The sequence below is a fragment of the Ailuropoda melanoleuca genome, chromosome 13 (genome assembly GCF_002007445.2).
Source record: "Ailuropoda melanoleuca isolate Jingjing chromosome 13, ASM200744v2, whole genome shotgun sequence".
Taxonomy (NCBI): domain Eukaryota; kingdom Metazoa; phylum Chordata; class Mammalia; order Carnivora; family Ursidae; genus Ailuropoda; species Ailuropoda melanoleuca.
The window spans coordinates 69,893,949-69,905,800 of NC_048230.1; the positions used below are offsets into that span (position 1 = coordinate 69,893,949).

The 11,852-nt window shown below is 43.1% G+C and overlaps 1 protein-coding gene across 5 annotated transcripts in view; it reads right to left on the reverse strand.

Annotated features, from left to right (window-relative positions):
* Window positions 1-11,846, reverse strand: part of CBFA2T2 (CBFA2/RUNX1 partner transcriptional co-repressor 2) — a 157,980-nt gene extending 146,134 nt beyond the window's left edge. For 2 of the 5 annotated variants that reach the window (XM_034641439.1, XM_034641438.1), the window contains exon 1: window positions 11,681-11,846. In XM_034641439.1, the coding sequence (XP_034497330.1) occupies window positions 11,681-11,714 (34 nt within the window). In that variant the 5' untranslated portion in view covers window positions 11,715-11,846. Of the gene's footprint in view, window positions 1-6,775; window positions 6,919-11,680 lie in introns of those variants that run through there. The other 3 variants (XM_034641442.1, XM_034641440.1, XM_034641445.1) reach the window with 2 other exon arrangements.
* Between the last annotated feature and the right edge of the window lie 6 nt (window positions 11,847-11,852).

Genomic DNA, 11,852 nt, shown 5'->3' on the forward strand with positions numbered 1-11,852 from the left:
CCACTAAGCGTCTACCTTCGGCTCAGGTCATGATCCTGGGGTTCTGGGACTGAGCCCACATCAGGCTCCCTGCTCAGTGAGAGTGTGCTTCTCCCTCTCCCTCTGCCCCTCCCCAGGCTCGTGCACGCACACTCTGTCTCTCTCTCTCTCTCAAAATAAATAAAATCTTAAAAAAAAAAAAAAAAGAGAGAGAGTGTGTATTGGGATGCCTGGGTGGTTCAGTCGGTTAAGTGTCTGCCTTCAGCTCAGGTTGTGATCCAGGGGTCCTGGGATGGAGTCCTGCATGGGGCTCCTTCCTGAGCAGAGAGACCGCTTCCCCCCTGACTGCTGCTCCCCCTGCTTGTGCTCTCTGTCTGACAAATAAATAAAATCTAAAAAAAATTAAAAAATAAAATCACCTTTTCGCACAAAAATAAAAGATTATAACCCACTGACTAAAATAACTCATATTTATATAAATAAATAATGGTTAGGAAAATGCTCTGTAGTAGAATATTAACAGAATGAAGAACTAACAGAAATAGAAAACTGTACTCCAACTATCATAATAACAGCTGACTCAGGCAAATAGTATCAATAGATGCTAAAACCAGTAGGCCAAAGTTTGATAACAAGATATTTACATAAATTCAGTATCTCTCCCCATGATTCTTACTCATTAAAAAGGAAAAAATAATAGCGCTATAGTGGAGAACCCTAGCAGATAACACCTTAAGCAAGTGATCAAAGTTAACATCAATAGTCTTGGACAAATGGACATCATGTGCCTCCTGATACAACGCACTGAGAAGGACATAACTTCACTCTGTGATACTCCTGCCAATATGCAAAATCTGAATTAATTCATAAGGAAAAAAATTCAAATTGAGGGACATTCTAAAAATACACCGCCCACATTATTACAAAAAAGTCAAAGTCACAAAAGATAAGACTGAAGGATTCTTCCAAACTGAAGGAGACTAGAGACAGGAAAACTAAATATGATATATATCCTGGACTGGATCCTAGACTACAAAAAAACCCCCATATTTTTCCTATAAAGAACATTATTGGAATAATGACAAAATTCGAATGAAGTCTATATATTAAATAATACTATTGTATCAAGACTATTTAGGGATTTTGATGAATGTATTGTGGTTACATAAGAGAATGTCCTAGTTTACAGGAAATATACACTAAGTTATTTAGGGTAAAGAGGTATCACAGCTGTAACTTACACTAAAGGAGTTCAGAAAAGTAATATCCAATATAAACAGAAACATAGAAAAATAATAAAGTGTTGACATCTGGGGAACCAAGATGAAGAACAAAGAGGAATTTTAATAGTATTCTTCCAACTTTTTCGTAAGTTTAAAATTATGGCAAAATACAAACTTAAAAGTACAAAAAGTGTTTTTATAATGCAAATCACCATCCCTGAATATGTCTGTGTTTTTCTAAAACAACTTACAGTATCATGTAACATATTGAAGAAGAGGTAAAGAGTACAGTTAAAACCACTTAGCCAGGGGGACCTGGCTGGCTCAGTTTGTACAGCATGAGACTCCCCCCTCCAAGTAATATTTATTTATTTATTTATTTGACAGAGTGAGAGTGCACAAGCAGGGGGAGCGGCAGGCAGAGGGAGAGGGAGAAGCAGGCTCTCCACTGAGCAGAGAGCAAGACTCTGGGATCATGACGTGAGCCGAAGTCAGATGCTCAACTGACTGAGCCACCCAAGCGCGCCCAGCATAAGATTCTTGATCTCAGGGTCGTTCAGTTCAAGCCCTGTATAGGGCGTAGGGTTTACTTAAAATAAACAGGGGCGCCTGGGTGGCTTAGTCGAGTGAGCATCCAACTCTTGATTTCAGCTCAAGATTTCATGGGTCATGAGATTGAGCTCCGCAAAGGGCAGGGAATCTAAAGATTCTCTCCCTCTGCCAATCCCCACTCCTGCGCACGTGTGTGCTTTGTCTCTCTCAAATACATAAATACATCTTAAAATTAATTAAATTTAATTAATTAAAAACATAAACACTTAGCCAGGGATTCCTGGGTGGCTCAGCTGGTTAAGCGTCTGCCTTTGGCTCAGGTCATGATCTCAGGGTCCTGGATCAAGTCCTGCATTGGGCTCCCTGCTCAGAGGGAAGTCTGCTTTTCTCCCTCTGCCCCTCCCAATGCTCATGCTCTGTCTGATAAATAAATAAAATCTAAAAAAACAAAACAAAAAACTTAGCCAGACCAACCCACCAAGGGAAAATTAAGGTGAAGCTTACAAAAACCGGAGCTGCTGACCCTAAGCTGCCTAGAGAATGAATGCTGAAGAACTAAAACTATCACCTCTTCTCCTACCTCTCCCTCACCACTCAAATTTCCCTCTCCTAAACCATCTCTACCTTTATTCATAAAGAGGACTTGCTTTATGCCTGCCTTTTCTCCCTGCAAGGCTGGCTCCACTACTCTAGAGGGAAACAAAGTCAAAGACATAATCATTTTCTCAATATTAAGAACTAAAAAACCTTGCCACATTTTTGGTGGAGAAAAATGTCACTATTATGTAAGATTTTACAGAGAGGGGAGGCAGAGGGCAGGTAGTGGTAAGGATATAAACTAGCTAAAAAATACATGGGAGGGACGCCTGGATGGCTCAGTCGGTTACATCTGTCTTTGGCTCAGGTCATGATCCTAGGGTCCTGGGATGGAGCCCAGCATTGGGCTCCTTGATCAGCAGGGAGCCTGCTTCTCCCTCTGCCTGCTGCTTCCCCTGCCCGTGCACTCTCTCTCTTGCTCTATCTCTGGCAAATAAATAAAATCTTTAAAAAAAAATGAAATATATTGGGGCGCCTGAGTGGCCCAGCGGTTAGGCGTCTGCCTTCGGCTCAGGGCGTGATCCCGGCGTTATGGGATCGAGCCCCATGTCAGGCTCCTCTGCTGTGAGCCTGCTTCTTCCTCTCCCTCTCCCCCTGCTTGTGTTCCCTCTCTCGCTGGCTGTCTCTATCTCTGTCGAATAAATAAAATCTTTAAAAAAAAAAAAACCCAAAGAACCAAAACCCCAAAACAAAAACACCAAAATCAGAAAATAACAAGTNATAATTTTATCATTAGTGTAGTTTCTGGGACATAAGGTAAAAATGAATAAATCTATGCTGTTCAGTGTCTGCTCTCATGCGGCTTCGAAAAATTAAAAGCAGGCATGACCTCTGCACGGAGATGGCTAAGTTAACAAAGGAATAAGGGAAACATTTGTAGGAGAGGAAAAGGTCAAAGCAGTGTGTCAAGGGAGCTGTGTTATGACTGGTATTAACATTTCAACTTGAGCTGCTGAAGAGGTCAGATTACATATTTGTCGCCATCAGCTAATTTAATTGAAAGGTCTAGCCAACTCCAAAGCTATAAATTCAGACAGAAGGATACCTAGCTCTGAGTTATTCTAAATTTTATTTTAATTTCTGCACTTAATTATGGCAATACAAAATAGAAAAGTAGAGTCAAATCTTCAAGAGCCACATTCCAAACTAAAGGTTCACATCGTAAGTCCATATACTATATTGGATGACCCATATTTGATCCTCACAGGGCCATACAAAATTAATACGGACTTACTTGGGCTTTTGATGTTCACTGCCATCATCTGTTTCACTGCTAAGATCAGGAAACATATGGGATGAATTGGTAAAGGATGCTGAGAGTTTCTGTTGCCCTTTTTTTTTTTTTTTTTTTTAATTCACCTCTAAGTCTAATTCAGGATACCTCTGAACAAGACCAAGATCCAGTACAGGAGTGGTCTCTAAATCATATTCCAATTCCTAACACTTTTTTTTTAAATAAGAGATGTTAGAGAAAGTTAGTTCTTGAAGAAAGATGATGGGAAATCAAGTATCTTCAGGGAACACCAGGGTCCAAGGAACACATGTCTAAAAACCTCTAGTCTAGTTAGTAAAATGAAGTCATGTGATAGTAAAAAACAGTAGGTTTTGTACTCAGGTCTCAATGTAAAATGAATGAACTCAACACCAGAACTGAACAAAGTTTGAATAGTGCATCTGCTACTGATTAACTGTGTGACCTTGGGCAATTTATTTAAGTTCTGAGTCTTACTTCCTCATCAGTAAAACAGAGATACTAACTCCCTCCCAAGGTTGTTCCAAGAATTACATGAGATGAAAAACACCCAGCAGAAAACCTAGCAAAGACCCCCTTTTTGAAGAATTCAACTGGACTTAAAAGTCCGATTCAGTTGATACATCTGCAATGGACTCATTTCACAAGTTTAATTTATGGTACCCCAGCCCCTATAATTTCAGATAGCTTCAAGGGGCCAGAGACAGAAACCAGAGACGAAGGCAAAACGCTACTTAACCAGCCATAATAAAACCCAGAGACAGGGTCTGTCACATGTACACATACTAGCTCGTATTGCACATGGGGCCAGTCAGTACAGCAATAGTGGGGCCCCTCCTCTTGGCAATCTTACCATAGCAGAAACAATAACCAGGGAGAGACTGTCCCTCATTAAGTCGTCAAGCTTTCACAAATTTGAAGTAAATCTTTACAATTCAGTGACTGCTTTCTATAATATGAGGTTCAAAACAATACTCTAAAACTAAGGAATGACGATAAAACTGGCAGGTGAGAAATCTTTTTTCCACACCTCCTTCCTCCCATTTTTTCCTTATCCTGGGAGAGGTATGAACTTAGTGAATTAACTCATCTTGATCCTTAGTGCTACATTCATTTCTTGTACACTACCTTTTGAATGATCTTTTCTGCCAAAAAGCATTCACTGAATTCAAATAACTAATCAAAAAGTCTAGATCTGCATGTCCCACAACAGGCTTAATACTCAGGAACAAGCTTTAAGTCAATTTGTATAGAGGAAAGCCAATGGTAGAACCAGCACAGATGCATCCAATAGTCAAAGATGAAGACAAAAATCATTACAAGTATCCAAAACATGATTCAATTTAGTAAGTCCCAACTCTCAAAACAACCAGTCAATAACCCTCAAAACAGGGGCGCCTGGGTGGCACAGCGGTTAAGCGTCTGCCTTCGGCTCAGGGCGTGATCCCAGTGTTATGGGATCGAGCCCCACATCAGGCTCCTCCGCTATGAGCCTGCTTCTTCCTCTCCCACTCCCCCTGCTTGTGTTCCCTCTCTCGCTGGCTGTCTCTATCTCTGTCAAATAAATAAATAAAATCTTTTAAAAATAAATAAATAAATAAATAAAAATAACCCTCAAAACAAATGAAATCAAAGGATAAATTTGGTTTTTTGTTTGTTTTGCTTGCGGTTTTTGTTTGTTTGTTTGTTTGTTTGTTTTTAAAGTAGGCTCCATGCCCAACGTGGGGCTTGAAATTACGACCCCGAGATTAAGGGTCGCACACTCTGGCGACGAGCCAGCCAGGTGCCCTGATAACTTTGTTACTAATAGGAAAACTTATACCCAATTCTACACAAGGACTCACTGAAATACCAACTCTATATTAACATGTAGATAGCAAGTGACTAAATAATTAAAGTTTTGTGGCAATATTACTACTCTCAAAGCCTTCAGCTCACTTCGCACTACTCTGCCATGGGGTAGAGGTGGGAGATGTGGTGGGGTTTATACAACATGCGGCAAAAAAGGTTCTGAACGTCTCCCTCAAAAAGGGGAGAAACAACCAGAAAAACTTCTGTAGTGCAGTAATATTTATAGATATCTATAAGCACTGCTTCCCTTATAAATGCTGTATTCTGAGAACTTAGACCTTTCAAATATAGGAACTTCACAGTGTCAGAGTACAGAAATTAGGGTTGATTTTCCCATTCATTGATGGTCAACAAATTTTTTTTTAAAGATTTTATTTATTTATTTGTCAGAGAGGGTGACAAAGCACAAGCATGGGGAGTGGCAGAGGCAAAGGGAGAAGCAGGCTCCCCGGATGAGGGGACTCCTTCCCAGGACCCTGAACCCAACGCAGCAGCTTAACAAGCCACCCAGCTGTCCCGGTCAACACATTTTTTTTTTAAGGTAGTCTCTATGCCGAAAGTGGGGGGTCAAACTCAATACCCTGAGATCAAAAGTCACGTGCTCTACCAACTGAGCCAGCCAGGTGCCCCAAAGGTCAACTTTTTTTTTTTTTAAGATTTTATTTTTTTTAAGTAATCTCTACACCCAACATGGGGCTCAAACCTACAACCCTGAGATCAAGAATCACATGCTCCACCAACCAAGCCAGGCACCCCAGTCAACACATTTTTAAGTAACAACTACCTTAATGTTAAGAGCTCAGGCTCCGCTGTCAGAAAAATCTAGATTTTAATCTGGACTTTGTCATTTATTAGTTCTATAACATCTGAGTCAATTTCATAATTTATAAAATCAGGAAATATACCTACCTAAAAGACTGGAGGATTAAAAAGCAAAAGGTAAATGCATGATATCTAGCCCAAAATAAACATTCACTATTAGTTATTATTAGGCAGGAATTATTCTCATTTATAGAGTAAGCAAACTTGAGTCTCAGAAATTGAAAAACTTCCCAGAACTGGGCCTCAAACCCAAAGTCCGCCTGCAAATTTTTTCCATTATGATCAACAACCTGCCTCACATGTATCTCTGCCTTTTTAAATAGGCTACTAACTGCAATTTAACTGGTCTGGATTGTGTGGTCACAGATTACGGTGCTTCTAGGGGTTTTTTTTTCTTGCCCAATCGTTTGGGGGAAAATGACTAAACGCATCAGTATGGCATAGTAGGTAAGGACCAAAGAGAGGACGAGACCCTGTCTCTCACTGTCAGTATGCTTACCTGGGGTACCTTCCTCCACTTCATGTGACTTGTTGCTTTTAAAATCTGCTTACGAGGGGCACCTGGGCGGCTCAGTCGTTAAGCATCTGCCTTCAGCTCAGGTCATGATCCCAGGGTCGTGGGATCGAGCCCCACATCCACATCGGGCTCCTTGCTCAACGGAAAGCCTGCTTCTCACTCTCCACTCCCCCTGCTTGTGTTGCCTCTCTCGCTGTCTCTCTCTCTGTCAAATAAATAAATAAAATCTTAAAAAAAAAAAAAAAAAAAAAAAACCTGCTTACGAGGGGAGTGCCTGGCTGGCTCGCTCAGTCAGAAGTCTTGAGTCTGAGCCCCATGCTGGATGTAAAGATTACTTAAATAAATAAACTTTAAAAACTACTTATAAGCTGGGCTCAGACAAGTATCTTTGAAGAATGTGCAGAATATGAATGAGCTCTGAGTGAAAGGCTGAGGTGTTACCGCTATTAATGAGGTATACAAGCTTCAATCACAGTCATGGTCCCAGCAGGAAAGACAGCATACTCCAGAGTAAGGATAATTCACGGAGGGTTTAATAACAGGACTATAAAGGTGATAATCACAAGGGAGAACAGTACCCTGGGATTAGAGAGGGCACTTCTAAACTGGAGGAACAAAGGAAATAAAAACTTTCCAAATCCAGGAGCCGTAGAGAGACTCCTTTAGAGGAATAGCAATCTTCAATCAAGGGACACAACCAGCCAGAGGCAATACCCATAGGAAGGGAGCATGGAAATTAAAATTCCCTAACCTCAGATGGGAAGGAAGCTCTTGATGTAGATCATACAGATAAGTCAGCCTCCCAGGGCAGAGAACAGGCAACAGATGGAGAGTAGACTTAGAGGAGCAAATGGAAGGTACCTAATTCAACCTCCAGGAAGTCTTTCAGGTACACTTTCGCATCTCTTCTTTCATGCTAACGGACAAATGCCAGATAAGGAAAGCATTACTGAACAGGACAATCCTCACCCCTTTTGAATAGTAATGCACAGGACCTATCTACCATATCTGTAATCAAGCTGTTCACTAGTAAGTATGGTCATTTACCATTTTACTTCTAACTGTTCAGAATTCTTTGAAGGTCCAATGACTTATATACATTTCTCCATGTTTAAGGACTCCCCACTTACCTTGTTAGGCAAAGTAAGATTAAAAAAAATGCAGATACTGTAACTCTTAAGGAGCTTACATTTAGGAGTTTATATTCTTAGATAACTAAGAAGGCAGAATGAGGTAAGTGTCATCAGAGAGAAAAGAGCTGTGGTGCTGTGAAAAGTTCTGGAATAGGCTTCCTTGCCATCTGGACCCTGCCAGGAACAACTCCAGCCAGAACTCACTGTTATCCTATTAACAAGGTATACAAGCTCTAATCAAGTTCCCTGCAGGTCCAGATCTGGAGAACTACTCACTAAGCCCTCCAGAGAATCCAAGTATCTGCTCAGTACCTAAAGAGGTCCACCGCTCCTCTCCCGGAAAAAGCCCCTCTCCTTCTTAGCCCTGCTTCAAATGTCACCTCCTTTCCTAAACCTTACTTGGACCCTTTAAGAACAATTAGTTATTCCTACCCTATATTCCCAAAAGACTCTGCCTTGAGCACTTTAAGCACTTTATTATTATCTATGCATAGGTACAGGGCCCCTACTACATACCCTGTGAGATCCTAAGTCTTCCTTGTATTCTCAGGTACAAGCAACACCCAAAATAGTGGGTCAAGCGCAGTCTAAGTACTCTACATATGTTATCATATACATTACCAATACATATTATCAATCATCGCAAAACTGTAGGTGGGGCAGGAACTCTCATCAACTCCATTTTAACAGATGAGGAAAATAAAGTGCACAGAAAGGTTAAATAATGAGCCCAAAGTCTCAAAGGTAATAGGACTGGACCCCAAGATTTCAACCGAGCCACAATTCCATAAGTGAATTTCAACAGACTTCATGGGTTGAAAGGGTCCCATACAAGACCAATGGTCCCCATCCCCAAGATGCATAGTTATTATTCACACCAGGGTATGCAAAGATGTTGTTGGAACTTCTACTTATATTTTAGTTCATCCTTCGCAAAATGTATTTTTGCAAGTGTTATAAAATGTACATAACACAGACTACAGTTAGCACTGTAATTGTAACTTAAAACATCACATGTATGCATACTCAACCCTATCTACTGAACATCTGAAGCCAATGCTCTAGACTACTTTCCCCAAGGACTCGGAGCTCCTACGTTCTCTGCCCGGCACTTCAGTTAAAAACATTAGCCAATCAAGACTATAGGTAAGCTCCGAGAGGCAAGAATCTGCTTTATTCATATTGTAAGCCCTACAATAACACAGGCCCTGATGCTTAGCAGATGGTCAATGCTGAATCTAACTGTATCGTGGAAACGTCACTGAAAAAATCCTCTCGATATTTTTTTTTTTTAAAGATTTTATTTATTTATTTGACAGAGATAGAGACAGCCAGCGAGAGAGGGAACACAAGCAGGGGGAGTGGGAGAGGAAGAAGCAGGCTCATAGTGGAAGAGCCTGACGTGGGGCTCGATCCCAGAACGCCGGGATCACGCCCTGAGCTGAAGGCAGACGCTTAACCGCTGTGCCACCCAGGCGCCCCTCCTCTCGATATTTTAATGAAACTTACTATATGCTTCCAGATTAAAAGAGTGCACTAAGCTGCTAAGAATGTAATAACAGGGGGCGCCTGGGTGGCACAGCGGTTAAGCGTCTGCCTTCGGCTCAGGGCGTGATCCCGGCGTTATGGGATTGAGCCCCACATCAGGCTCCTCCGCTATGAGCCTGCTTCTTCCTCTCCCACTCCCCCTGCTTGTGTTCCCTGTCTCACTGGCTGTCTCTATCTCTGTCAAATAAATAAAATCTTAAAAAAAAAAAAAAAAAAAGAATGTAATAACAGAATTCTATTAGGAACACTAAAATAAATAAATAAATCTTCGTTACATAATAGAACCAAAAACTGCACTTTGGTAGTATATTTTAAACCAAAAATTACATAAAACAGGTTTGGATGTAAAAAACTTGAGTTGTTATTAACAGTCCTTTCCTTTACAGAGACAGTGCATCTTAGACCTAACCGGTCACCTCTGCCTCTCTTTTGGTATAAGCTCCAAGAGGAAAGGCTCAAACTACCAAAAGCAGCAACCGTAGGCTTGATATGAAGAGGCATTGCTGGATGCATCTACTTTGCATTTCTTTAATCCAACTTTTAATGAGTGTCAAAGAAGAGAGACCACGTAAAGCCTCCCTTTATATGAAAGACTCAGGGCTCTGAGGCTAGCTATATCACAGTGTTCTTCAGTTTCAACTGTGGCAAAATGGGCATATTCAAATACTTTTATTTACACCATCACCAGGATTAAATGAAGAAAAAACAAGCAATATGGTCTCATGTTTCCTCATTTACCTTGTCTTCCCCTCCCCACTCCAAACGCAGAGGCTGATAAGGTCTATCCATTTTTTTGCTATATTCCCATGGCCGAGAATGGTATTTTTTTTTTTTTTATTCGACAGAGATAGAGACAGCCAGCGAGAGAGGGAACACAAGCAGGGGGAGTGGGAGAGGAAGAAGCAGGCTCATAGCAGAGGAGCCTGATGTGGGGCTCGATCCCACAACGCCGGGATCATGCCCTGAGCCGAAGGCAGACGCTTAACCGCTGTGCCACCCAGGCGCCCCATAGTCAACATTTTTTGAGCAGCAGGCATTTTGCATTCTATTCTTTCAATATTTATTAAATCATTTATTAAGTAAAAAGTACCATTCTCGGGGCGCCTGGGTGGCACAGCGGTTAAGCGTCTGCCTTCGGCTCAGGGCATGATCCCGGCGTTGTGGGATCGAGCCCCACATCAGGCTCCTCTGCTATGAGCCTGCTTCTTCCTCTCCCACTCCCCCTGCTTGTGTTCCCTCTCTCGCTGGCTGTCTCTATCTCCGTTGAATAAATAAATAAAATCTTTAAAAAAAAATGTTGACTATGACTGTTATTGTAACAAGAAACAATTAAAAATTTATTGTTATTAAGAGATACCACCCCTCCCCCAAGGATCTCAAAATTCTAGGAGGAACACTAGACAAATGCGGTAATAGAGAAATGGAGGTAAGAAAAACAACTGGATCATATAAAGCAGGACTAACCTAAGACAACATCTTAAACAAATACACAACCAGAGCCCAATTTCGGCCTTTTCCGAGGGAGGTTCACCCTGGATGAGGTTTATCAGCGATTACAATAATAACAGTTTTCACGCTCGTGTATGTCCCAGTCTGTGCCAAACATTCTACTGGCCCCACAAAACCCAAGAACCCTGGCGGGGGGTATGGGGGTGGAAACGCTCTTCACACCCCCATTTTGCAGAAGAAGGAACTGAGGCTCGGAAAGACTCAAGGTCACATCCCCCAAGCGGGGGAACCAGAATGTGAACCCACGCAGTCTGACCCCTGAGCCTGCACTCAACAGGCCCCCTCAAAGAGGCCGTCCTCGCCTCCTCCACCATTCGCCACACACCCCTTGAAACTGGGCATATGTAGTACTTCCCCAGGAGCCGGACTTAGTGGCCCCAGCACCGGAGAACAAAACAATCCTTGTCCGCCGGTAAGTCTGATGGACGCCGGCCGGGCCTGGGCTCCGAGGCCGCGGTCCGCACAGCTTCGCTCACATCGCGAGCCCCGACCCCCCGGGGGGCGCAGGAAGCACCCGGACGGCCTCGAGAACCCGGGAAGGCCCGGCCCGCCGCGTGACCTTGGATCCACCTCCCTGCTTCGGGCCTCAGTTTCCCCAACCCCGCCTCGCGCCGGGGGCCTCCCGGGAGCTCGCGCCTGTGGAGCAGCAGGCCCCTCACACGCCCCCCTCAGCCTCCGGTCTTCCCGCCCCGCTTACGCTGGAAGGCGGCCGCTCCAGGGACGCCCACCATCGCCAAGCGCCTCCGCCGCGCGCCTCCCGCCTCCAACCGCGGCCAGGGTCTCTTGCAGGCGCCGCCGCGGGACCTGAAGTCGCGACGCTCGCCAGCCCCAGCACCGCCGCTGCTGCCGCCGCCAACGCCGCCGTTAGG